This window comes from Haliotis rubra, unplaced genomic scaffold, assembly GCF_003918875.1.
Source record: "Haliotis rubra isolate DU_JTF1 unplaced genomic scaffold, ASM391887v1 Scf858, whole genome shotgun sequence".
Taxonomy (NCBI): Eukaryota; Metazoa; Mollusca; class Gastropoda; order Lepetellida; family Haliotidae; genus Haliotis; species Haliotis rubra.
The window spans coordinates 266,761-293,349 of record NW_025767588.1 but is presented as its reverse complement, the minus strand read 5'-3'; the positions used below and the strand labels follow the sequence as shown (position 1 = coordinate 293,349).

At 40.0% G+C, this 26,589-nt stretch overlaps 2 protein-coding genes across 2 annotated transcripts in view; both read right to left on the bottom strand.

Moving 5' to 3' along the window:
* The window catches only part of LOC124262829 (protocadherin Fat 4-like), a 36,805-nt gene extending 31,013 nt beyond the window's left edge, over nucleotides 1-5,792 (bottom strand). The window contains exons 1-4 of the mRNA XM_046697396.1: nucleotides 5,570-5,792; nucleotides 4,743-4,990; nucleotides 2,496-2,669; nucleotides 578-622 (exon numbers count right to left, since the gene is read on the bottom strand). Of these exons, the coding sequence (XP_046553352.1) occupies nucleotides 578-622; nucleotides 2,496-2,669; nucleotides 4,743-4,990; nucleotides 5,570-5,792 (690 nt within the window). The remainder of the gene's footprint in view (nucleotides 1-577; nucleotides 623-2,495; nucleotides 2,670-4,742; nucleotides 4,991-5,569) is intronic.
* A 1,814-nt stretch (nucleotides 5,793-7,606) lies between these two features.
* Nucleotides 7,607-21,976, bottom strand: LOC124262828 (protein dachsous-like). Its single transcript, XM_046697395.1, has 12 exons — nucleotides 21,815-21,976; nucleotides 20,996-21,175; nucleotides 19,885-20,022; nucleotides 18,043-18,207; nucleotides 16,825-17,075; nucleotides 16,083-16,212; nucleotides 13,683-13,895; nucleotides 13,024-13,131; nucleotides 12,480-12,611; nucleotides 11,449-11,640; nucleotides 9,132-9,384; nucleotides 7,607-7,650 (listed from the first exon to the last, which is right to left on the bottom strand). The coding sequence occupies exons 1-12, from the start codon at nucleotides 21,974-21,976 to the stop codon at nucleotides 7,607-7,609; spliced, it is 1,968 nt and encodes a 655-aa protein (XP_046553351.1).
* Between the last annotated feature and the right edge of the window lie 4,613 nt (nucleotides 21,977-26,589).

Below are 26,589 nucleotides of genomic sequence, written 5' to 3'. Positions count from 1 at the left end.
CAAAAAACAGTTTACTTGTGCCACTTTTTTAAGTACCTGGGCCACTTATTACAGTGAATATGGTACTTGTTCTTAAAAGGGTTGCATTTGAAGCCACTCAGAACTGTATATTTCATATATATACTTGTTCTTTCCAATCACCACCTGAGTTCCATCAGAGAAAATAATTTTCTTCCAATAGTCAAGTGGTAAAATGTCTCTTATTTCTACACCAAGCAATCTGGCCTCTTTCTTCTGTTCACCTTTGAAATTGAGAAAGTTTTCCGAATAGCAAACTTTTGAAAACAATAGAAAAGGAGTTTCTTTGAACAGTTCCTTTAGATAAGACTTGATTGTATACATTATTGAATTCATGAGTCAAATCTGTCAAAGACTGCCAACGATTACCTTGCACCATACGACAAAGTTGGCGATCAATTCTCAGGGTTCTCTGCTCGGACAACAAATTACGCCTGACACGTTAGCCTTGTTTTCGACTGAAAATTCTTCCAGACTCTAGTGACAGTAGATCCATGTATCCCCAAAATCTTAGCTTTGTTGCAATGGGGTTTTTTCCACTCTGTTTAAAAATATTAACCTTTCTTTCAACCTGGGGGTCAATTCTCTTCTGACAGCAGCCATGATTTCATGTCAAATGTAAACAGGATGTCGTCTGCTCCACCTACTTCCTGTAGGTGCTAGGTGAAAAAGTAACCCCTAAAATATTATCCTGTATCAAAATTTATTTTTGGATGTAAACAGTGTAATTCTGTTTATCCAAATACGTAACGGCCATCTCAGCTCAAATACAGAGGACGTCATTTTTCTTGCAACACTTCAGGCATAGTGCTGTATATACAAGCGAGTCCGGCAATTCAGCGCGTCCGGTAATTCTGCGCAGCTGCAATAGCGTACTTCCGTACGAAGGTAAACATCGTCTGCTACCACATTTACGCTTGAAATCGGGACATTTCTATAAGGGAGTAAATAACAGTAATTGACAGATAAATTGACTGTTTTATGAAAATTCGTTTTCTTCAGACTTTTTAACCTTTTTCTTCATTATTCATAATTGGATTTAATATGAAACACTCTTCCTTACACTGATGAAGTGATATTTGAAAATAATCTGGCCCTTATACGCTTCCATACTTCGGATCTCCAGCTGGATGTTATGCGCATCAGTTGCTGCGCAGATTACCAGACAGCAAGCGATGTCGTCAGAACGCCGGTAAGGTCAACCGTATGGCATAATGCAACGTTATATACTTAGACTGGGGATATACCGATATTTAGGCACGAGTGTTATAAACATAGTATGATATGGGCACGAACATAATATTCTATTTATTGCCGAAGTCGTCAAATTGAGGAAAATAAACCCAAATCTACTTTCAAACATTGGCTGGCTACCCGCCGTCGCCGCATGTGGAACTCAACGTCATAGAAGAAACGTGACGTCATAACATTGTTCATGACGTAACGTCACCATGACAAAGTGATATTTTGCCCTAGGGCATTGTATGAAAAATATGAACCCCGATATTTTCGCCCTCGTCGGTAATAAATCAATTTATTACTCACCCGTTGAAGATATCACTGTTTAATAATGTTACATCGTTATTACATATTGTGTGATCAACAGCATGAGCATTGTAATAACATCGCGTGATGCCGTACGTATGACGTCAAAGTGGTTTACAGTTATGACGTCACAATGCTATTACCTCTGTCACAATATTATTATACCTTGCCTGACTCGCGGAAAGCTGAGTCATCACACTCAGTACTTTGCTCGATATTATTTTGCTAATGTTGGGTGAGTAATAAATAAAATACTAAACTATGTCCCGTGTAATACCATATTATTGCCAATACCATTCACGTGTTTCATAAATATGGTATTACACGGGACACCGTTTAGTATTCTCTATATATTAGTTAAGGGATGAATGCTATGCAGGTGCATGACACACGGTGGTACCCTTGGCTTAGTGGTGCGGTGCTATATAGTCAAGACACGGCCCTGCGACTGGACCTTGGCTATGCAAACACAAGCAATAAAAGCACTGTCAAGTAAAGTTAACCCTAACTCCATGTCCATTCCTTGATCTATGTGCATCTGACAATAATTACATCCCCTTTAGCGATCTAACTAGACCTACATCTGAAGAATAATTTATTCAAAGGAGTGAGTGAGTTTAGTTTTACGCCGCACTCAGCAATATTCCAGCTATATGGCGGCGGTCTGTAAATAATCGATTCTGGACCAGACAACCCAGTGATCAACAGCATGAGCATCGATCTGTGCAAATGGGAACCGATGACATGTGTCAACCAAGCTTATTCTAAGGAAGGTATCAGAGCTATTATTATACATACTCGATTATCTCCTGGGTATAGTGGAGATTTATCGGAACGTATACCCTGGAGATTATCGAGGATGATTATTATACTGAAATCAGTTCTACGATACCACCGACCTGAATAGCTGGGCCAGTGACAATATGGGTTACCTTGAAAGAGTAGAAACACTTGACTTCGCAGTCAATTGATCCAGGAGCCTTGACCTTGACTATCCCGGAGTCCGAGTCGATGGTGAACTTGTCACTTCCCTCACCCCTGAGTGACAGGACAACATCACGGTTCTCCTCGGTCCCGTCCCCGTCTGTCACAGTTATCTCCCCTGGCTAAGAAAGATTCCAATTTGATCAAGTCACTTGGTAAGTCCAGTTCTCAAAAAGATACAGCCATTAAAGGCATCTAACAGATAAAAATCAGTATCAGGACGTAAATTTCAGGATAAGCTTTTAGAAAAAGGGGGTTGCACATTCTTGAGAAAGAGAAAGGAGGAGTGTACACTTTATTTTCGACCATTTTCACGGGTTACATAATATACTTTCAGGACAACTACTATGCAGAGTAGCCTAATGGTTAAATATTTGCCTGTTCCGTCTTTGTCAAAGACCCGGATTCAGTTACCCAAATTGGTAAAATGTGCGGATGTGAATTTTAAAGTCCAAAGCAATGATATTGATGAAATATTGCTAAAAGCGGTGTAAAACCATACTCTTGACATTGTTATAAATGAGGAAATCATATACATAATCTCGACTTGAAACGCAATGACTTAGAGCTACATACCCATCAAGAAAAACAATTTACCTAAATATTCTAATATTTTTAACATTTTCACAATTTGATGCCTTCGACTTGAAATGCAATGACTTAGAGCTACATACCCATCAAGAAAAACAATTTACATAAATATTTTAATATTTTTAACATTTTCACAATTTGATGCCTTCGACTTGAAATGCAATGACTTAGAGCTACATACCCACCAAGAAAAACATTTTACCTACATATTTCAATATTTTTAACATTTTCACAGTTTGATACCTTCGACTTGAAATGCAATGACTTAGAGCTATATACCCATCAAGAAAAAACATTTTACAAAAATATTTTAATATTTTTACCATTTTCACAATTTGATACCTTCGACTTGAAATGCAATGACTTAGAGCTACATACCCACCAAGAAAAACATTTTGCCTAAATATTCAAATATTTTTACCATTTTCACAATTTGATACCTCCAACTTGAAATGTAATGACTTAGAGCTACATACCCATCAAGAAAAAACATTTAACATAAATATTTGAATATTTTTAACATTTTCACAATTTGATACCTTCGACTTGAAATGCAATGACTTAGAGCTACATACCCATCAAGAAAAACATTTTACCTAAATATTTCAATATTTTTAACATTTTCACAATTTGATACCTTCGACTTGAAATGCAATGACTTAGAGCTACATACCCATCAAGAAAAACATTTTACCTACATATTTCAATATTATTAACATTTTCACAATTTGACACCTTCGACTTGAAATGCAATGACTTAGAGCTATATACCCATCAAGAAAAAACATTTTACATAAATATTTTAATATTTTTACCATTTTCACAATTTGATACCTTCGACTTGAAATTCAATGACTTAGAGCTACATACCCACCAAGAAAAACATTTTACCTAAATATTTTAATATTTTTACCATTTTCACAATTTGATACCTTCGACTTGAAATGCAATGACTTAGAGCTACATACCCACCAAGAAAAACATTTTGCCTAAATTTTTTAATATTTTTACCATTTTCACAATTTGATACCTTCAACTTGAAAATGTAATGACTTAGAGCTACATACCCATCCCCAAAAATTTTTTTACCTAAATATTTCAATATTTTTACCATTTTCACAATTTGATACCTTCGACTTGAAATTCAATGACTTAGAGCTACATACCCACCAAGAAAAACATTTTACCTAAATATTTTATTATTTTACCATTTTCACAATTTGATACCTTCGACTTGAAATGCAATGACTTAGAGCTATATATACCCACCAAGAAAAACATTTTGCCTAAATTTTTTAATATTTTTACCATTTTCACAATTTGATACCTTCAACTTGAAAATGTAATGACTTAGAGCTACATACCCATCCCCAAAAATTTTTTTACCTAAATATTTAAATATTTTTACCATTTTCACAATTTGATACCTTCGACTTGAAATTCAATGACTTAGAGCTACTTACCCATCAAGAAAAAACATTTTACCTAAATATTTTAATATTTCACCATTTTCACAATGTGATACCTTCAACTTGAAATGCAATGACTTAGAGCTACATACCTACCAAGAAAAACATTTTACCTACATATTTTAATATTTTTACCATTTTCACAATCTGATTCCTCTTGGGGCTGGTGTCATCTTCCACAATTTCTCCCGAGTATCTGGTAAACGTGAACGCTGGGGCGTTGTCATTGACGTCCTGTACAACAACGTCGACGGTGGCGGTGACGGTGTTGACTGGGTAGCCTCTATCTGTGACAACTATCTTCAGTGTATACCCCTCACTATCCTCCCTATCCAGCCTCCGAGTAGTACTGATGGTACCATCTGAGCTGACCCGGAATGGAACTAGGAACAGGAAGATATTGTATTTGAGAATCATTTCCGTGTAGCAGCCATTAAAATAAAACACGAAGGAAGATGTTTTATTTGAGAATCATTTACGTGTAGCAGCGATTAATATAAAACACGAATCTATAAAAAATCTTTATTGAACAATAATGACTTGTGTTTATAGGAATGTGTACGTTTGTTCAATATATATAAGCCCTTAGGGTTTAAGTGATATGAACTATTTCGATAACCTTTTGTATGAAATTGCGAGGCAAAAGAAAATACTGAAACTGTACTATGGCTGCTAGCAATGCAATAAACAAGATTTTAGTGTGATGTATAAAGGTATGACAATTGTTGGGTTTTTATCGTAATTTTTGCAGCGTTTCGGCGGATATTTTCAGGCAAGTACATTTTTGATAACTTTTGCAAATTTTGGGCCGAATTCAACCTAAAGAGTATGTTTCTTTTGACTGGCAGCTCATAACATGGAAACATATTTGTGCTATAAGGAAAATTCCACGATCAGATTTATATGATGAAAACTAAATTTTTACCCCACGTGTGGCATGATCAAAACAACCAACACCACACCTGAATCAGTTTGATCCAGTCTGTATGTCAGGGAATCCGTGTCCGTGACGTTAACCCGACCGACCTTCACCCCAACACGCGCGTCCTCGCTGACCGTCACCTTCTGCGCTCCCCCTAGCGTAGGCTTCCTGTTCACGGGCACCTGCACCCTCACCACCCCCGTGGTGGTAAGGCGTGGCACACCCGTGTCCATCACCTCCACCGTCAGGTTGTACGTCTCCATCTGTGGCTCGCGGGTCAGAGAGTCCACTAAGAATCAGTCGTCCTGGGGTGGAGGAAAAAGAGTGAGTGAGTTTAGTTTTACGCCGCTTGTAGCAATATTCTAGCAATATTACTGCGGTGAAGACCAGAAACGGGATTTGTACCCATGTCGGGAATCGAACCCGGGTCTTCGACGTGACGAGCGAACGCGTTAACCACAAGGCTACCCCACAGTCCCGGGTCGGTCAAGTCCATGTACATGTACATGAGTACCACAATGTTATTGTATTGTATTGCCAAAGTTAAAGAATTATTCTAAATGTCTGTTATCTCAGAGACATTAAGTCAAGAATGGCATCCGTACTTTTAGATGATAACCAACACCGCGGAAACCTTACCATTCACTTCTCAACAATGAATGTTATTTACTGAAATCCATAGCGTCAAGAATGAATGATTATCATTAATGTCGAACTGTGTGTTGTTAAATGCTACTCTAAACACCACCCGATTATTTCATACGACTTGAATTAATCTGTCATAATATATAAAGTTATATAAAAGAAGTCTGGTGGTTGTTTTTACTTCGACTGAGTAGTATTTATATATTATCCTTTTTATGTATGGAAATGTAGGTCAAGTGATCGTATTTACGAACGAGTCATACGTCAATTTATTGCATGATCGACGCTAAATAAATGACATGACGTCAGCTAATAACTTACACTAACAACGCAACAATAAGGGCGGCGGGGTGGCCTAATGGTTAAAGCGTTGCTCATAACGCCGAAAACCCGGGTTCGATTCCCACATGGGTACATTTTGTGAAGTCCGTTTCTGGTGTTTGCCGCCGTGATATTGTTGGAATATTGCTAAAAGAGGTGTTAAACCAAACTCACTCACTCCTCGCAACAATACATGTCACGTAGCCAGTCAAGGTTTACCTACACAAGGCCCTTACGTATCCTCAGGTGATAAGCTTCAGTAATTATCTTGGGGGTCCATTAGACTAACAACTAGTCTCTGAAATTAACATATTTTACTGAAAAAAAGTTCATAGTAAAAAAAAATATATATAATGAAAAGTAGCCCTGAGACTTTCTTCATTTCTGAGGAAATCTAGACTTGCCACATTTTCTAGACTTGCGTGGGCTTTCTTGGATATATTTACTTCAGGGTCTGTACGACAGACTAGGGGTCCATAATACTCATATACAGTGTAGTATCCACGTGGGATAAGGTTACGGTAAATCGTAGAGTTCATGACCTCACATGGTTATCTCCCATTCTTCAGACAGCTTAAAACAACAACATTTACGGTCTAATGCACAGCAATCGAGAAAGCTGTTACCTGGTATGATACGATGGTAGTCTGAATTTGAACCTTGAGCGCCTGACAGGCTACCGGTTGTATTCTCCACATGGAGTGTTCTGTACTCGTTGACCAGGGGTAATATGTCAGCGCTTTGAGCATGCAATGTGCATGGATAAACCCGCAATATAAATGGACTTTTATTATTATTATTGATAGAGAAATGGAAGAACCCAGTTAAGTATTTCAATTGAGAAAGGGAACACAACCACATTTAATATGTATGTATATAATTTGTTGTCATGAATAACATGTCATGAAAATAATTCATATATGTCAATTACAAATAGGTGGTAAATTTTATGCTCTTTTTATAGATTTCTCGAAACCATTTGACTCGGTAAATTGAAATAAACTATGGAATCTTTCACGAATGCATGGTTTGAGTAGGAAAATTAATAAATAAGTACAATTAGTGTTATGGTTTATGGTGAATGTGGTAGATTCCCGATGCACATATTTTCTCAAGTTAAGGCTATCAAATACTGGTTAAACTTGCTGAACATGCCTGCACATAGATTTCCCAAAATGTGTTACAATAGGATGATAGTTTATGACAATAATGGAAAAAATAATTGGGTAACGAATCTAAAAACATTGCTGTTTAAAACTGGTTTTTGGTAACGCATGGTATGACCAAAACGTTAGCTGCTGCCCTACTTTTATCATGTCACTGACTCAAACTGGTTTTGGTAACGCATGGTTTGAATATGACCAAAATGTTAGCGCAAATGCTGCCCTAATTTTATCATGTCACTGGACTCAATATTAATCGACTTAAGGATATTTATACTGTCAATATTAATCTACAAGACAGACTATGCCAACTATGTGATTTAAATACTGTCGAGGATGACACCATTTCCTTCTTGTTTGTCCACTGTACTCAGATCTTAGAAGAAAATATTTACCAAATCATTTTAATAGATATCCAAACGTTATTAAATTTATATCATTACTAACAAGCACAAACATTTGAAATACTTCAGAATTTATCAATTTTTATATTCTATGCAACATTGCAAAGAAAGAAAAATAATAATATTTGAAGATATGTAAAAGTTACTACTCGGGCGATATAAATGTATGTATGTTTTATGTGCTCTAGGCCTGTGGCCTCTTCAGTACGGAATAAAAGGTTAAATCTCCGTTTAAAAATCTCTCTACTCTGCTGAGCACTGAGTTGGCTAATTAAGCTGTTCCATTATTGCTGTGGGGTGAGGGTAATTAATCCCTCTACTCAAGTGTAGGGGTGGGAGGACACCCCTCACACAGAAGAACCAAAATTGTTAAGAAATGCTTTCAATATAATCTCCTTTGACCTCAGTGCAACTGTTCCGAATTGTCTTATCTTGGTTCACCTGAACGGCTTCAACAGCGGCAACCACCTAGTCGTTATCGGTGTCCAATAGTCCTTCACCACTGCAGCCACTGCCCCGAGTTAGGGAGTGAAGTGGTTTGCGTTTAACGCCATTTTAGCAGTTTTCAAGTTAAATTACGCTGTGTCTGTGAATGTGGGAGTAAAGCCTGGAGTAATGCATGTCTCATCCTGGTGAAACCCACAAACACGGGTATGTTGACCAATCAAGAACCATAATCAGCGGGATTCGAACCACAATTTCCACTTTTTATTTAGTCATGTACTCCGTTTTGGGATTTGTTTTTTATGCACGTACTTCAAAGCTCGTTTCTCATTATTATCAAGTTCAGGTGTTTCTCTCACATCTGTCGAATTTTCAAGAATGTCTTCTCGCAAGCAGACAAAGTTATCAAAATTGTGTCTAGTCTTCCAAGATATGGTAGAATTCCTGCAGGTTTTGCAATCAAACATTATATAAAACAATATCAGTTGGTGAAAGGTCAAGAAGTAGTCCAGAAAAGTCCACGAACTGCAAGGTTAAAAAATATATATCAACATAATGACCTTGACCTTTCAACTCATTTGAAAGGAAAGACTCCGTTCGTCTTTATATCAAATGAATGACGTACCTGAGTCGAAGTCGATGCTGAACTTGCCGTAGCCGCCGTCCTTGAGCACGTACATAACGCGTCTGTTGCGGGCTTCAACGTCATCGTCCACGGCGTCGATGTCCCCGATCACAGACCCCACCTTGGCCCGTGGTGAGGCGCGGAAGGTGTAGTTCTTCGTCAAGGTGGGTTTGTTGTCGTTGATGTCGTTGATCTTGATGATCAGATCAGCTGTTCCCTCTAGACCCTTCCCCCCTTGATCCCGGGCCACGACCTGGACATCCACAGATTGTGAGTCAAGATTTACAAATAATGCCACATCTTTCCATTTGCAATGTTTTCATTTATTATGTAGTCCAGTAGATGAAGGTGCTGGAAACACATGATCGGGGGTTGAACCAAAGTTCGGGAGAACACCCCTGGCTTCCATCCATCATCTAGGTGACCAGTTTGTCAGACCAATGCTGGATGTCATTGTATCCCTACAGGGGTGGAAATAACTTAAAAATTGCTAGTGTACTCCGGAACAGTGGCCCACGTAAAATCACTTGCCCTGATTATTTGTCCACTATACCGACCGTTTTCTTGTTGATTTTTTTAAAATAAACAACATAATTAACATTGGAAAGTCAACTGGACACCGGTACAGTGTGATATACAAATTTGCTTGCCCGACAGAAAAAACACTGGACTCGGACGTCGGGCAATGGGTTATTTCCACCCCTGCCCTATTGCGTAGAGCGATGCTCATACTGCTGATGATTTGATTATCTACAGACCGCCGCCATATAGCTGGAATATTGCTGAGTGCGGCGTAAAACTAAACTCACTCACTCACTCCAATACTGGTGAAATCGAAGTAAATGAAATTACAGTGAAACACCACTGTGTCAAAGTTGAAGGGATCTAAGTAAAATATTCCAGTTATCCGTGGTACGATAACAGCGAAAACGATCCATAAAGAAGTTATAAGCTCTTACCTTGAGAAAATCGTATGTTCTACACAACGCTTTTTGACTACCCACAAACTCACTCACTATGGTGATACATAAACGAGCCGTTCTTGCTCTCGTCGTAGTATGAAGTACAAGTATGTTGTTAGTGAATGAATGTGAACAGATTTAAGTTGCATCACGTACGTCAGCTTGATGGGGTTTGGTCTAAGACGTTTACCCATTCTTTGAAACCCATGAGCACAGGTTACTCATGGCAAACTTAGAAACATAATCGAGGCGAAAAGGGGTTCGAACCCATCGTAAGTGCACCTCTATTGCTGAATAGCAAACCGCAACGCATGTGTGAAGATCCGGGTAAGAATTCAGCAACCAATGCTTGTCGTAAGAGGCGACTTACGGGATCGGGTGGTCAGGCTCGCTGACTTGGTTGACACATGTCATCATATCCCAATTGTGTAGATCGATGCTCATGCTGTTGATCGCTGGATTGTCTGGTCCAGACTCTATTATTTACAGACGTCGGCCTTATAGCTGGGATATTGTGAGTGCAGCGTAAAACTAAACTCACTCACCCACTTTGTATATTACATGCATTGTTTATGCATGTCATCCTATCCCAATTGCATAGATCGATGCTCATGTGTCAATCACTGGATTGTCAGGTTCAGACTCGATTATTTACATATCACCGTCACATATTGTCAGAATTATGGCGTTAAACAACAAACATGTCATCCCCCTGCTCGTAAAGTTATAACACAACCTGATATTGATATCTTGTTGATTACTGACAATAAACAAACACTCATGATATATTACTAGTCCGCAAGAGGATTGAGCGTCTGCCTACAGACCATGAACTGACGTTGTAAAATTGTACTCGTTGCTACCCCGAAATGCAATCGGTATTGAGGCGATACAACCAGAATAGCGGGCAGGAAGTCAATAGATAGGTTTCAAACAATGTTTGAATCTAGTGGTCTGACTCTGCGACTAGTTGATTTCATGTCATCGTATCCAACGGTTATCATGATCACTGGATTGTCTGGTCCAGTCTTTATTATTTACAGACCGCCACCATACACCTGGAATGTTACTGAGTGCGTCGTTAAGCGACAAGAAAACAAAAGTATTCACCACAACAAAGTCAGTTGTAGTCGAAGCTGACATACTGCCACCAATATGGACGCATCAGGGATTCGAACTTAAGACTGGGTGAAAGTCGGGATCAACTGAGAAGATACAACGCAATAGACTAATTGACCCCGTACTCGCAAACCATGCCCCAAAGGGTAGATCTCTGTTTTGAACAACAGCAATTTAATAACATTAATTATATTTTGATGATGATGATGATTATTATGATGATAAACACGACCCACCTTTAAAGCAAGCCTCACCTTTAGTTTGTAATCACACTTCACCTCGCAATCAACAAGCCTTGTCTCTCTGATATACACACGCCCGGTCCTCTTGTCAATCATAAACACGTCAGTCCCAGCACCGCGTAGGCTGTAGACGATGTTGCGGTTATCGACGTCCTTGTCAGCGTCTTCAGCCAACACCTCGTCTTCCTGTCACAGATTGTGTCTATTAAATGTAAGTTTCGAGTACTAATCGGACAAAACATTGGGATGGTGTGATCCCACATCGTTTAACGTTGGCGTGATGGGCTTGTCGTGAGATACCAGCCCGGAACTGGAGTCACGTTAGCGTGATAAGATGACGTGGATAGCGTTAAAATGTCCAAGTTGTTGTAAACTTATGATTGGACTTTTAAAACCATATGTAAATATGGGTTTGGGGAAACAGAGTGGGAGGTAGTAATCTGATGAGACACGATGTGTCATTCTCGTGTCATTCTCGATCATTCTCGTGGGTGTACGTTTGGCTCCTTCATGGCGTTGTTTAGTTGTTGTAGTTTTACGCTGTACACAAATTAGGGATTAACTAACGGGCAATTACGGATTATCTGCCTTGGGTGGCTAAATAGTGTTAATCATGAACCTTTGGCGAAACAACAGAATAAATCTAATTTCTTCGGGTATTCAACAAAACTGAAGGGGACCCACCCAACCAGAACTGAAGGGGACCCACCCACCCATCCAACGTATGAAATGTCAACAATACTGTGAGAAACCTCACTGATGGCAGTCCATTGTTATTGAATATCAATTAGTCAAGTCATGAACATTTGAAGACTTACATCGTACTTTTCTCATCAGTGAACGTAGATCGATGCTCATGCTGTTGATCACTGGATTGTCTGGTCCAGGCTCGATTATTTTCGAACCGCCGCCATATAGCTGGAAAACTGCTGAGTACGGCGTAAAATTAAATTCACTCACTCATTTGGAAGCCTAAATCTACATGTATCACGTTTTTTATCAGATCTATGATGCCGTCAACTCACCAGCTGCACAAGTTTGCGACGACTGTTACGACCAGGCGATTCCTCTGTTATTTCCGTGACGTACCGAGTCTTGGTGAACTCAGGTCTGTTGTCATTGACGTCAAGAAGACGTATCCGTATAGCGGCGTCACCCTGGAAACGCATGACGTCATTTTCTAAAAATGTAGTTCCACAGAAATCGTTTCTTTGTTTTGTGTAGCATGTAGCTTGACGGGTGGTGCAGGATTCGCCCACCTTTTCACTAACACCCGGTATCAAGGGCGGATCCAGGATTTTCGAGGTGGGGAGTGGACATAAACCATGAAGTCCAAAGGTCCACTGTTTGAACCGGCGTTCAACCCAACTCACTCACTTTTGAAATACTTTTGTAATAATTATCTATTTTCAGCGTATATCAAATAAAATCGAATTGCCTTGAATCCATTCAACAATTAATATTGACATTTACTTGATATTGACTAAGTGCTATCCAACAATAATCGCAATGCATCGATATATATATCGTTGTGCCCAGATGCGATATGCCATAGATATAACGACTGACCTGTTCCGGGGGTTGTCCGAGATCCTCCGCCCTGACCTGTATGCTGATCCGGTCAGTGGTCTCACGATCCAGGACAGCAGAACGTCGACGCAGGTAGATGTAGCCGTTCTGGGATACAGACAGAGTAAGTGAGTGAATGTTGTTTTACACCGCGATCGAGATTTGGTCATATAAACAAGTGGTTGATAATATAAGCACCGGTCCACGTACAATGGCATAACGTTAGAAAACCAGCAAAGCCATTCATCGTTATCTAATAAGTCGCTTCTTGTGGTCCTGGGGAGGCATTCTGTCCCGAAAAGTAAACAGAACAATGCTGTTTTCGTGTTTTTTTAATATAATTAAAACTTATTATGGTTACATTGTCCAGTGATCCATTCATTACTATTTTTCTTTACCCCAAGAAGTCATTTTACCAGCAGACAATAAAGAATGTTCTTTTCACTGACGGTTGCGTTATGAATTAGACATTATGACATTATCAAAGTCAGGGATGTGATATATTTATAATATAAAACCTAAAACAATTAAACCAATAGTTATAGAATAGATCTGGTAATTCGAAAGTATATGGAGGTCTGATTTATGGGTATAACGAACTCAACGTAATACATGATAATATTATATAATCATCAAATCACTTGTGAGACAAAATGTACCTTTTTAATTCCAAATAAATCAGAATGATCCCCAGACAATGAAAGCACCAGTTTCCCGTTGGGCCCTTCGTCTTTATCCGTCACATCAACTTTCCCTATGATGTGATTGGCTGATACGTCTTCTGACAGGGTAAAGTCGTATGTTGTTTGGCTGAAAACTGGGGCATGGTCGTTTGTGTCGCGCACATGGACAGTTAATATCGCTTCCGCCGTCTGAAAACGTTATCAAATTAAATATCAAAACTTCAATGCTTTATTATGAAGTAGAAACATCAAAATGTGATAGGATATTAACATTTAACACTATTAAACTGCCAAGGAAAAGGAATGTTTTCACTTGAAAACTGTGATATCAGTATCAATTGCATCACTATGGAATAACCAATTCTTGTTTGGTTCTTTCGCCTTCACTATAGAACTAGACTTGCACAAGTCTCTAAGGTAAGAATTGATAGTTTAAATGATAATTTCTAAAACAAAAAGATAAATCACAGACTGAGGTCCTTACTGTCCACTTATCTAGACTTGCCTCTTCGAAGGATAGAATTACTATACATCCATGGGCTCAGCATTGTACAGCCTTGAAGCAAGGCTACCATAGAACATATGCGCAGGTGTATAGTTTCTTTTGACAGGCAGTTTCTGGTTCTAACATAACCATGGTCCCGAAAAATATATCTAGTGTCTTACAGTCTCGGTAACAGGGATCCGTGAAATTAAAAAAGAACGTTAATCAGCCTGATCAGGTGAGCTAAGGAGAAGCTATTGTTCTTTTTTAAACGGCACCATCATTGTTTGACAACGCCATCATGGTATTTATCAGAAACTGGGCTACAAGTAAAACTGTATTGGACGTCAGCAGAAAAGCATTCATGGCAGTTTGAAACTATATTATAATCTCTACTTCGATACTAAAGATTGTAAATATTTTCGTTCACATCATTATTGCACACGAAGGAACATTAAGGGTGACTTTAATGTTTAAAATGAAGAAATATGTGAGACGACTTAGTATACAGAGTACTAAGGAAAACTAAGTATCAATGCCCACATTCGTGGATTATCAGTAAGGATTCCACCCAAACTTACATGTACGCCGTCTGATGCCTCTATTGTAAGTGTGTACGACGAACGGAGTTCTCTGTCCAGTGGCCGGTTTGTAAACATATAGCCTCTGTCAGAAAACAAAAAAGCAATTATCAGTGGTTTGTCTGCATCATAACTCAAAATGTACCAAAAATGTGAACGAGACTGTTTCTCTAAATCCAAGAAGGCGGACAACACAACACAAAATCCAGGAACTGCAAAATACTTCAGACACATATTCCTTGATGCTTTCGAATTTCAGGTATTAAACCAGGTTTATTCGAAATTAAAGGTACTTACTTGTCTGATACCCTGAAGGATCCTTCTTCGTTTCCTGAAACGATCCTGAACTTTAGGAAAACATCTTCATCCCCGTCCGCATCCCGTGCCTATAATTCAATAACTTAGCTTCAGGTATGTAATCCGATAGTTTATACTTTACATGTATAAACATACTCCTCGGCATTAAATAAAAGTGGTTATTATTCATCATATGATAGAAGGGGCACGGGTCGCCATCTCGTCCAAGGCGCCGCAATCCGCTGTCAGAGTTGCGTCCCTTGGACAAGACAGCATCCTGAGACTGATGGTTCGAATCCTGGATCGCCCTACTAATGTTTCTAGGTTTATCAGGACCAAAGTGGTAAACGTTAGATACCTGCATTGCTTCGAGCCTTCTTCCTGGGTTAATATAACTGGAATATTGTGGCAATATTAACATACTCTGTAATGTAGCAGGTGGTAATAGAATGGAATCATTCTTACCGCAGTCTTAATAAAACTTCGAATGAGAGTGTGATATCTTACACCGCGTTTAGGAATTCTCAAGAAATATCTAGACAGGGAACACCGGATAAGGCTTCATACATTGTACTCATTTGGGGATTCAAACAGACTTTCGGTGTTTTGGGGCGTCTCCCCAACTTAATCTTGAAAGAAAATAAAGAAACTCACAACTTCAGTGGCGAATGATGTCAAACAAAACGCCACTGTACACGAACATCCCTTATCAATACCCTCAATCAATCAGCATGCACTGAACATCTCAGACACTGGGGTAGTCTTGTGGTGTAAGCGCTCGCTCGCGGAGATGGCCTGGTTCGATTCCACATATGGGTACGCGTGAAGCCATTTCTGCCCTGATACTGTTAGAATATCGCCAGTGGCAACGATAAACCCGTACTCAGGCGCTATATGGAATTGGCAAGGTGATCAACGTTGTGAAGGTCCACGTGAAAGACCAGAGTCTATGATAGTTTGGTATAGAGTTATCAGCGGCCATACCGGGGCAAACTCACGTTATCTTGAACCTACCTTTAGTTTGGTAATCAGAGAACCAATGGTGGCCGCTTCGCTGATGTAAGACACTTGTTTGGCTCTTTCAAAGTATGGCGGGAAGTCATTGGCCTCGGTGACTTGAACGACCACGCGGACAACGGAGGACCTGACAGGGAAACATCATCAACTAGAAACATCCTCGTCTTCATCATTTAATGCCATTCACAAAATAATCAAATTTTCAGTCAGGGAAGTAACTTTAGAGCCCACCCATGAATAGGGTGCAGAGCCCCAATGTATCGTATGATTTGCAGCTATATGTGTCTACTGGAACACCTACACTGTGTGATGGCGATTAGGTGCCTGACTCTGACTGTGTGGGTTCGAATTCCGGATGGGATTCAACCTAACAAAAGAACTGGAATCGGGACTACGAAATATAACATATATTACAACAAATAATGATCCACGAAGAGTTCGTAGTACTACGACCTGTCGTAAAGTTTCAATATATCATAGCCTTACGAATGACGTAGTGCAAAAGTAAAAGTATCCCTATCCACAAACCGTTCGTAGAGTTACGACGTATCGTAACTATATAGCTTACCATAGGCTTACGACTGACGGAGTGTATAAGTAATATCATCCCTATCCACAAACCGTTCGTAGAGTTAAGACCTATCGTAAGTATGTTTATTGTAGGCTTACGAATGACGTAGTGCGACGAACGCTCTGTGGATCGCTCCCATTGCTGCAACGTTAGACGTTGCCTACTTACAGTCTGTCCCTGGGTCGACGGGACTGGTCCTCAGCCTTCACCATGACGTTGTACTGGGGAAACTTCCGCTTCCGTCTCAGGTCCCGAAGGTTGTCCGCCAGTTTGATGACCCCTGTGTTCCTGTCTATCTTAAATCTTTGTAAATCCTTCATGGAGAACGACCCTCCCTTTGTCTGGACACCCATGATGGAGAAATGGATGGTGCCGTTTTCACCAAGGTCAGGGTCATCGGCGCGAATCCTCTCCCCAACCTGTGATATAGAGTGAAGACGTAGTATTGAAATATACGTCAGTTCAGAGAGGACTACGTATCGAGTACCCATCTCGTGTAAGGTAGAGTGAAAAGCTAAGTGTTTAAAGTGCTATCGCGTCATTTTGAAAAATCGGATTTGATTATAGACCTGGTCAAAAACCGAGAAAGCAAGGTGTCCTCGGAAGTTGCAACATGGTCGTGTACAAAACATAAAGGTACAATGTGCTACCAAAAACGATAACATAAGATGAGAAATAGGTGGACTCAATGGAGCATGAGTTTGGATGGCCATGTGTTATCCCATTACACCCCTGCTTAAAACAACCACAGCTTTGCTTGGCCCTCAGTCAATTAAACGTTTATCATATCTTGCTTGGTGCGTCATAAAATTGTGTTCGTTCACTCGCATGTCAATAAAGGATCGAGTTACTTTGGTTGGACATTTATTTCAATTTTTGAAATAATTTGTATCAGATGGTTTCAGTGTAAAATGGAAGGAAGTGAGGTGAGGTGAAATGGGGTTTAACGTGGTACTTGTGAATATTTCGCTCATATGACGACGTGCATGCGGGTGTATGTATGTGTGGCTGCTTGTACTAGCCCAGACTAAGCTGGTTTTATAGTGCTAGCCCACTGAGATACCATGCCGAAGTGAAGCATGAATACCCCACTCAGACACATTATACTTAAAAAAAGTTTGGTTCAGCCATTAATGCCGAGTGCCAGGCAGGGACCAACAAGTACCATATTTTAACGTCTTTTGGTGTGACGTGGCCGGGGATCGAACTGCTACCTTCCGCTCTCCGAGCTAAAGAGCACAGGAGTGGTGCTAACACATCAAAGATCATAATCGACCCAAAGATGGGACTGAACCCATGGCACCATGACCTGACAAGACTAAGGGGCATAACTCCTGTAGATATGTACTATACTAACATACCGCTATATAGAGTGTTGGCGCTCACCTTGTGAATAGTTGTTCCAACAGTCAGACTGTCCTTCACATCAAATCGGTACGATGGTCTCCTAAATTTAGGTTTGTTGTCGTTGTCATCAAGGACAGTGACCTCAACGACTGCATCCGGGTCACTGAACCTTTTCTCGTTGGTTGAGATCTCTGTAGCCCTAACCTAGGTAAACAACATGTTTGTTTCATCCATTGGAGTAAGGCCACAATAAACAGTGCGTATATCATTAAATGTGCATATACATGAATAATCACAATGAAATAACATGAATGAGTGAGTATGGTTTTTCGCCGCTTTTAACAATATTCCAGCAATATCACGGCGGGGACACCGGAAAGGGCTTCACACATCCACCCATGTATGTGGGGAATCGAACCCGGGTTTTTGGCATGACGAACAAACGCTGTGAATACTAGGCTACCCCACCGCCCCTGAAATAACATGATATACCATGTATCGCTTTTAATCGAAATGGGTTTTTTTTAATTCTGTAGTAAAAACGATTTTGCTTTTATAGTTTGCAACCTTCAATTCAAAAGTGAACATAGAAATCTTACAAATTGATTGAAAATTTACAATAAAAGATTTTCAAACGATTGTGGCCATAGTTAGGTTTCTTGTTGCCCACGTTGTCACTCACCTACCTGTACATAAAACATTCATACTGACTACCGGGCCATAATATACAGTCAAATCTATTGGTGTCTAATCAAGAGGTGAGGTGAGGTGAAATTGGGTTTTACGTCGTGCTTGAGAATATTTCGCTCACATGACGACGTGCACACGTGTGTATGTGTATGTGCGGCTGCTTGTACTAGCCCAGACTGAAGCTGGTTTTATAGTGCTAGCCCACTGAGATACCATGCCGAAGTGAAGCATGAATACCCCATTCAGACACAGTATACTGACTCCGAGGCGACCAGTCCTTGTACCCATTAATGCCGAGCGCCAGGTAGGGACCAACAAGTACCATATTTTAATGTCTTTTGGTGTGACGCGGTCGGGGGTCGAACCCGCGACCTTCCGCTCTCCGGGCGGACGCTCTAACCACTACACCACGGAGGCGGTGTCTAATCATGAAAGGAACAGGATATGACGTATTTGATACGAGAATAACAAGCTCTTAACATAATTTACATTATCAGAAATTACAAAATTTGAATGTGTCAATAGTTTGACTTCTTTTTGAGTGAGTGATTTTAGTTTACGCCGCTTTTGGCAATATTCCAGCAATATCACGGCGCAGGACACCAGAAATGGGTTCCACACATTGTACCCATGTAGGAATCGAACCCGGGTCTTCAGCGTGGTGAGTGAACGCTTAACCCACTAGGCTACCCCACGGTCCCTGAGTATGACAATGAACGTGATATTACATGCATCATATCAGCAAGTATGGCACAACAATGAGTGAGTATGGTTCTACGCTGCTTTTAGCAATATTCCAACAATATCACAACGGACGCCAGAAATTGGCTTCATACATTGTACTAATGTGGGAATTGAACTCGGGTCTTCAGCGTGGCGAACGAACACATCAACCACAAGGCTATCCCACCGCCCTGTCTCACAACAGGTGGCATGGTCCAAAGGAATATGGGATCTCAAGTTCACAGTTCACAATTATGAGTAATGTCAAGTGTAGATTTTCAATTGTATGCTTTCTTGGTCCCGACAGTTTCTATTTCTTTAAAGGACGTTCGTGAAACTCAGACTTCCGTTACGAACAAAAATTCAGAAAATGAAAAATATATAATTTATTTAAAAGTATACTAAAAAAATGTCTTCACAACAACTCTCGCTGCACATGATCAATGTATAAACAATGAAGATATTTACCTTAAAAGTGATAGTCTCATTTTTCTCTCTGTCTATCGCGCGAGGACGGGTGACCTTTATCTCTCCACTGCTGGGGTCGACCCAGAACGCCCCAGCGGGGTTCGTGAGGAGCTCGTATTCAAACAGACTGTTCTGCCCCTGAAAACGTGACATACTTACATTTACATTTCTCTGTTAAAGTTGTGTATTTTAATATTTGAGTGTATATTTACATGTATAAAACCACAAAAATTAATTAGATTTCGAATTTCGTGAATATCTGTTTTAATTTATGCATTGCATTTTATTGATTAAATATAGTTTGACAGTAAATGTGCAGTTTGTATTGCTATATGGTGATTATCAGTTTATTGGCATCAGGTCCATAGACCGCTTTGATCAGTAGGACGCTTACGTCCTATGTTTTAACTATTAACATAGATATTTATAGGCAAAATTAAACAAAAAAATAGAATAAATCATTGACAGGTGTAAAATATTGTAATAACATTTCAAAGTTTCTTTTAAAGCACACACGTAAGTTTACATTGTTTGGCAAAACCATAGTCTTCGTCCTCGACTGCGCCTTGAAACCATTTCTTTTACAGTACACACGTAAGATTACATTTAAAAAGAAAATAATTCATTATTCATATGTCCTCATGGATTCTACAAACATAGTCTTCGTCCTCGACTGCGCCTTGAAACCATTTCTTTTACAGTACACACGTAAGATTACATTTAAAAAGAAAATAATTCATTATTCATATGTCCTCATGGATTCTATAAACATAGTCTTCGTCCTCGACTGCGCCTTGAAACCATTTCTTTTACAGTACACACGTAAGATTACATTTTTAAAAAAATAATTCATTATTCGTATGTCCTCATGGATTCTACAAACCTAGACTTCGTCCTCGACTGCGCCTTGAAACCATTTCTTTTACAGTACACACGTAAGATTACATTTAAAAGAAAATAAATTCATTATTCGTATGTCCTCCTGGATTCTACCACATAGTCTTCGACCTCCGGTGCGACTTGAAACCATATCTTTTACAGTGCAAACACGTAAATTTACATTTTTTTAAAAACTTTCATTATTTCGTATGTCCTCACGGATTCTACATACATAGTCTTCGTCCTCGGCTGCGACGGTGGTGACGACGGTACCGGCTCTGACGGCAGGAAACTCGTTTATCTCAGCCTTGTAGCGGCGTCTTCTGAACGTGGGTCCGTGGATGTTCTGATCGATGACGTTCACGTGGAGGGTGGCGATGTCGGACTTACTTCTGTCGTCAACCTGATAGCTCTGGTAACGACAATAATTATTATACTAACTTTAGCTATAGCAACAAGAAATAGTATAATTACAACTGCGATAGCTATTGCAACAAGGATCGTTATGAGTATCATGTTTGCTCTATCATCAACTTACAGTAGCTCAAGTAATGACATGCATTATTAGACTTACATCAGCTGAATAGGTTGGCTTGTTGTTTCTTGCTTAACGCCGCACTCAGCAATATTTCAGCTATTTGGCAGCATTCTCTTAATAATCGAGTCTGGGCCTGACAATCCAGTGATCAACAGTATGAGCATCAATCTACGCAATTGGGATACATTGACATGTGTCAACCAAGTCAGCGATCCTGACCACCCTATCCCGTTAGTCGCCTCTTATGACAAGCATGGGTTACTGAAGATCCGGATCTTGTCGGGTAGCATGCAAAGAGCCAGGCCACAGACTGTGAACACCGGGTGGTGGTTGATCGACCACAATGTCGCGCAGACAGAGGGCCACAATTAAGATCTTACGACAATCATTGGTCACTGAACATTCCCCGCTACAATATTGCTAGAGTTTTGCCCAAAGCGGTGTAAAACAATACTCAGTCACTCAGCTAGTAATTCACTCTCTCACACATACTCGCTATAACGACTTATTTACCTCCACCATGAGGGTATAGTTATAAAATCCCTGAAACCCCTCCCGGACAGTTTGGTCGCCTCTCTTGTACACAGCCCGGGGAATCGTCTCCCTCTGACACAGCTCCCCGGTCTCCGCGTTCAGGAAGAAGAAATTGTTCCAGTGCCATGGCTGAACTGGCATTCCTGAAACAAATGTTGCTTTCCAAGCAGTCTGGTACTGTCTGAACAGTATGGAAATACTTACTACTAATAATGGCTATTTATAAAGCGCCTGTTTCCACGCACTAACCCATTATTACACTAGGTTACCATGCTGCCTAGAAGTCGCTAGAAGGTTAACAGTCATATGACTTATCCCACCGGGTACCCATTCACTACTAATGATGGCTATTTATAAAGCGCCTGTTTCCACGCACTAACCCATTATTACACTAGGTTACCATGCTGCCTAGAAGTCGCTAGAAGGTTAACAGTCATATGACTTATCCCACCGGGTACCCATTCACTACTAATGATGGCTATTTATAAAGCGCCTGTTTCCACGCACTAACCCATTATTACACTAGGTTACCATGCTGCCTAGAAGTCGCTAGAAGGTTAACAGTCATATGACTTATCCCACCGGGAACCCATTCACTGCTGGGTGAACAGTGGCAATTTATGAACAAACTCACTTGTCTAAGGTGAGACCACGTGTGTCACCTCTGCTTGAACTTTAAATACATTTCAGCTGGTGTCAAAATACTACGTAACAATGCATATATTTTCAGAAAAGCATACTACTTCCCTAACAGATATTTGACGGCGGTTTGTAAATCATCGAATCTGGACCAGACAATAAAGTGACTGATATTATGAGCATCGATCTATGCAGATTGGAAACGATGACACGCATCAACCACAGGCCCTCGTGTCTAGGCGAAGATTAAAGATTTAAAAAAAAAAATAGTTTGACATGACCCCCTACTCGAAATGCTTCACAGTACAATGGCATAATGTATTGTACTGTGAAGCATTTTGAGTCGGGGGTCATCTCAATTATTTTTAAATCTTTCTGAACATCTTTAATCCTCGCAAAGACACGAGGGCCTGTGACATCAACCAGGGTCCGTTCCATAAAGCATCAATCTACGACACTGGGACACAGTGACATGCATGAACCAAGGCAGCAAGCCTGACCACCCATCCTGTTAGTCGCCTCTTACGACAAGGGTTGCTGAAGACCAATGTCTTCACGGGTCATCAGAAGTAAGGAACAAGTAGTAAGTTTAGTCCAAACCATCTTTGATGTTGTATCGAACCAGGGACTTCTTCACCGGATCCTGGTCCTCTGCGAACAGTGTTGGGTTAGTTGGGTGGCACTCTTCAATCTACAACCAGAGTGGCGAGTGATAATGATAATTATATAAGAAAACATGATAATATTTCTTGATTATCCGCCGAACAAGATTCCATTGTTACAGGCAAAATAACGGTAGAAACTATATGAATGGATTCCCGAAAATATGAGTTCTACAATTAAATAGAAAGGGCTCACCAAGTTTATCTCATTGAAACTCCAGACTACTATTAATAAGTCTGTTAAAACGCCCCTTTGAACAAAATTTCAGTCAACGCATATAAGCCAGATGTATGGAATCCTAGAAGGGACATCACCGCTATGTGGCATCGTGATCCTTCTGAAGAATATTAAATGTTTCCAAGCGCTAGAAAGTGACAAATGACCAAAATGTCGGATTGACGCAGTTTTGACAGTTTTGACATATACTGCTTCTGCTGGCAATGCAACAAGCCTTATGTGTGTGTTTCATATGGATATGACCATACTTGTTTCTGTCCTATTAAAGGGGCGGTGGGTAGCCTCGTGATTAAAGCGTTCACCCGTCACGCCGAAGCCCCGGGTTCGATTCCCCTGATGGGTACAATGTATGAACCGCATTTCACACATTGCACCCATGTTGGGAATCGAACCAACGAATCGAAGCCTATAACCACTAGGCTACCCCGCCGCCCCTCTTACTAGTAGTATTAAGATCGCAAGTGGTTCCGGGGCGGTGGGGTAGCCTAGTGGTTAAAGCGTTGGCTCGTCACGCCAAAGACCCGGGTTCGAATCCCCACATGGGTACAATGTGTGAAGCCCATTTCTGGTGTCCCCGGCCGTGATGTTGCTGGAATATTGCTAAAAGCGGCGTAAAACAATACTCAGTCAGTCAGTCGCAAGTGGTTCCCGGGGCTCCCTTCACGAAGCAACCTTTACTAAGGTTTACCTTAACTCACATTCTTTAACATTGCACTAAGGTTACCTTAGTGACTTACAATCACCATAGTGCTTTGTGAAAGGAGGCCCTTATCTTCAGCGATCCACTCTTGTCAAAGGCAACCAACTGAGTTATAAGCTGAACAAATAAGCTTATAAATATGCTGAAAATGTATTTACGGGAGATTGGGAAAGTAGTGTACATCCGTGAAGTATTGACAAAGGTGCAAACTCACCACTGGTTTCTCGCCAATGACAGACGCTGTGTAGAACTGATGCTGAAACTTTGGTGTCTGGTCGTCGCTGTCGTTGATGAAGACGTGGAGATATGACACGGTTGCCAATGGAGGACTGCCATGGTCCTTTTAAGAAAAGGAACTTAAGAATAAGGAAAATATTTCCATACATTCAACCCATGAAGTTCGGATTATTAAAGAATAAATTATCCAAAAACGCCTGTTCCAAATAATGCAATTAATCGATAAGAGTATCCTTCAGCGGTGTATAGAGATTTTCGAGAAAAATGAGGTGCATCAATTTCTATAAATATCCGAGTATATATCCGAAAAAGTAACTTTGCTTAAATCAAAACGAAATAATGATACCCAAACCAGACAAATAAGTAATCCTGTCATGTTCATTCATCCATCCATCATTGATTCATCCATTCTTCCATCTATCTATCTATCCATTCATTCATTCATCATTCATTCATCCATTCTTCTATCTATCTATCATCCATACAGCCACCATCATTCTTTTGTTCATTCATTCATTCATCATTCATTCATTCATGCATTCGAACACCGACCTTAAGCCGCGCTCTATGGCCCTCATCGTATACCAGTTGATAATTCCTACCTTAACCTGCAGTGCTATGTGCAACTCCCTGTGTCCCTCCTCGTAGTCCAGTTGGTTGACCAGTCTGACCCGGCCGAGGGTGTCGATCACGACCACATTATCCAGAGCCACTGATCTGTCTGCCGCTGTGACGTTCTACAAACGGAGGATATGATGACAAAACATACTAGAATAGCAACAAGAATCCCCAGAGGCGCGAACACTACAATGAACAAAATGTATACTATACGAACGACGAGTACGCTTATAACAACTGTCATATATAGTACTCCATTCTAATGCCACATTTTGAAACGGATCCTCTTCTACCAGCAATTATTCTTATCACAACCACGTTTACATGAACTTTGCAACATTCTTACGTTCAGCATTACTTCATTCATGCATAAACAACGATTAGACTTATAACAACCGCAATTAACAGTTCTAGAGCACAACAAACAACACCATCATTACCTGTTAAAACGGCAAAATAATAAAAACATTGTCTTGAAACTACCTGGCATCATTAAAAAATACTTAACCTAAAATGGTAAAGGTCTAAGAATATATTTTTATTTATTTATCTTAAGTTAAGATATGGAATTATTTCGTCTTCTCACTCATTTCAATGTCGTGGGTTCCTTTTGCGCAAAAAGTTTAAATTCAACTACGAAATGTTTAAGCGACCTTTATGTAAACCCGGCGTGCCGAGGACCTTCTCAAATACAAATTTCTACATGTTTTACTTATGCATTAATATGTTATGGTGAGAAGAAACGCGTAATTCTATTCGTCTTTGTCTGAAAACTATTTTTAGTCGAGACAATAGTCTCTTTGTCTTTATATGAGAACAGGGAATTGCCAAATAACTCAACATTGGAATATGCTGATAAACGTCAAAATGGTAACATCTGGCGTTTGGTATTTTGATGCCTATCTTTTACGGAGGAGGGATAGGGTTGAGACTGTTGCTTGTATACAACAACAAATCTCTCAGCTAAGACGTGAAATGAATGTCCAAAACAATGTTGTTGTTGTTGTTGTTGTTGTTGTTGTGGATGTTTAAGTTTTAACTCACGACTACACTGAAGACTTCGATGTTGAAGAAAGGGTCGACGTCCGTAGGGTTAGCTGCATCAACGACATACACGATGCTGCCGGCAGTGGTTGCCTAGACAACAATGTGAGACAAATTATTACTAGAAGATTTGACATGAACATCAACATGACACAATGAAACATTTTAAAGAAATATTAAATATATTTTCTGTGAGACTCTTACAAAGGTCAGGATTTTGTTGGTGTGTTTGTGCGTGCGTGCGTGCGTGCGCGTGTGTGCTTTAACCTGGTCATTCACACTAAATATGGCAAATATTTACCTTGGAGAAAATATATATACGCTAAGCATTTTCATCGGGGTTTATGTTAAAGGAAAATGTCGGTTTCAAATTAACATAAAGGAACATGGTCAAATTTGCATCTTTGTCTTTGGTACATGTATATGTATATAGTTGACCTTGTATTAGAAGTAACTAAGTGAATATTTCAGTTACAGTAGGGCGTGGCAGCTTGATGTGTGGGGACAGACAGAAGTGATGCAGGTTTTGACGCTCAAAATAATTCAGCATAGATTTCATGTGTAACGCTATTCGTGAAAGAACAGACAGTGATGAATACATCGAATGCCGTACGGA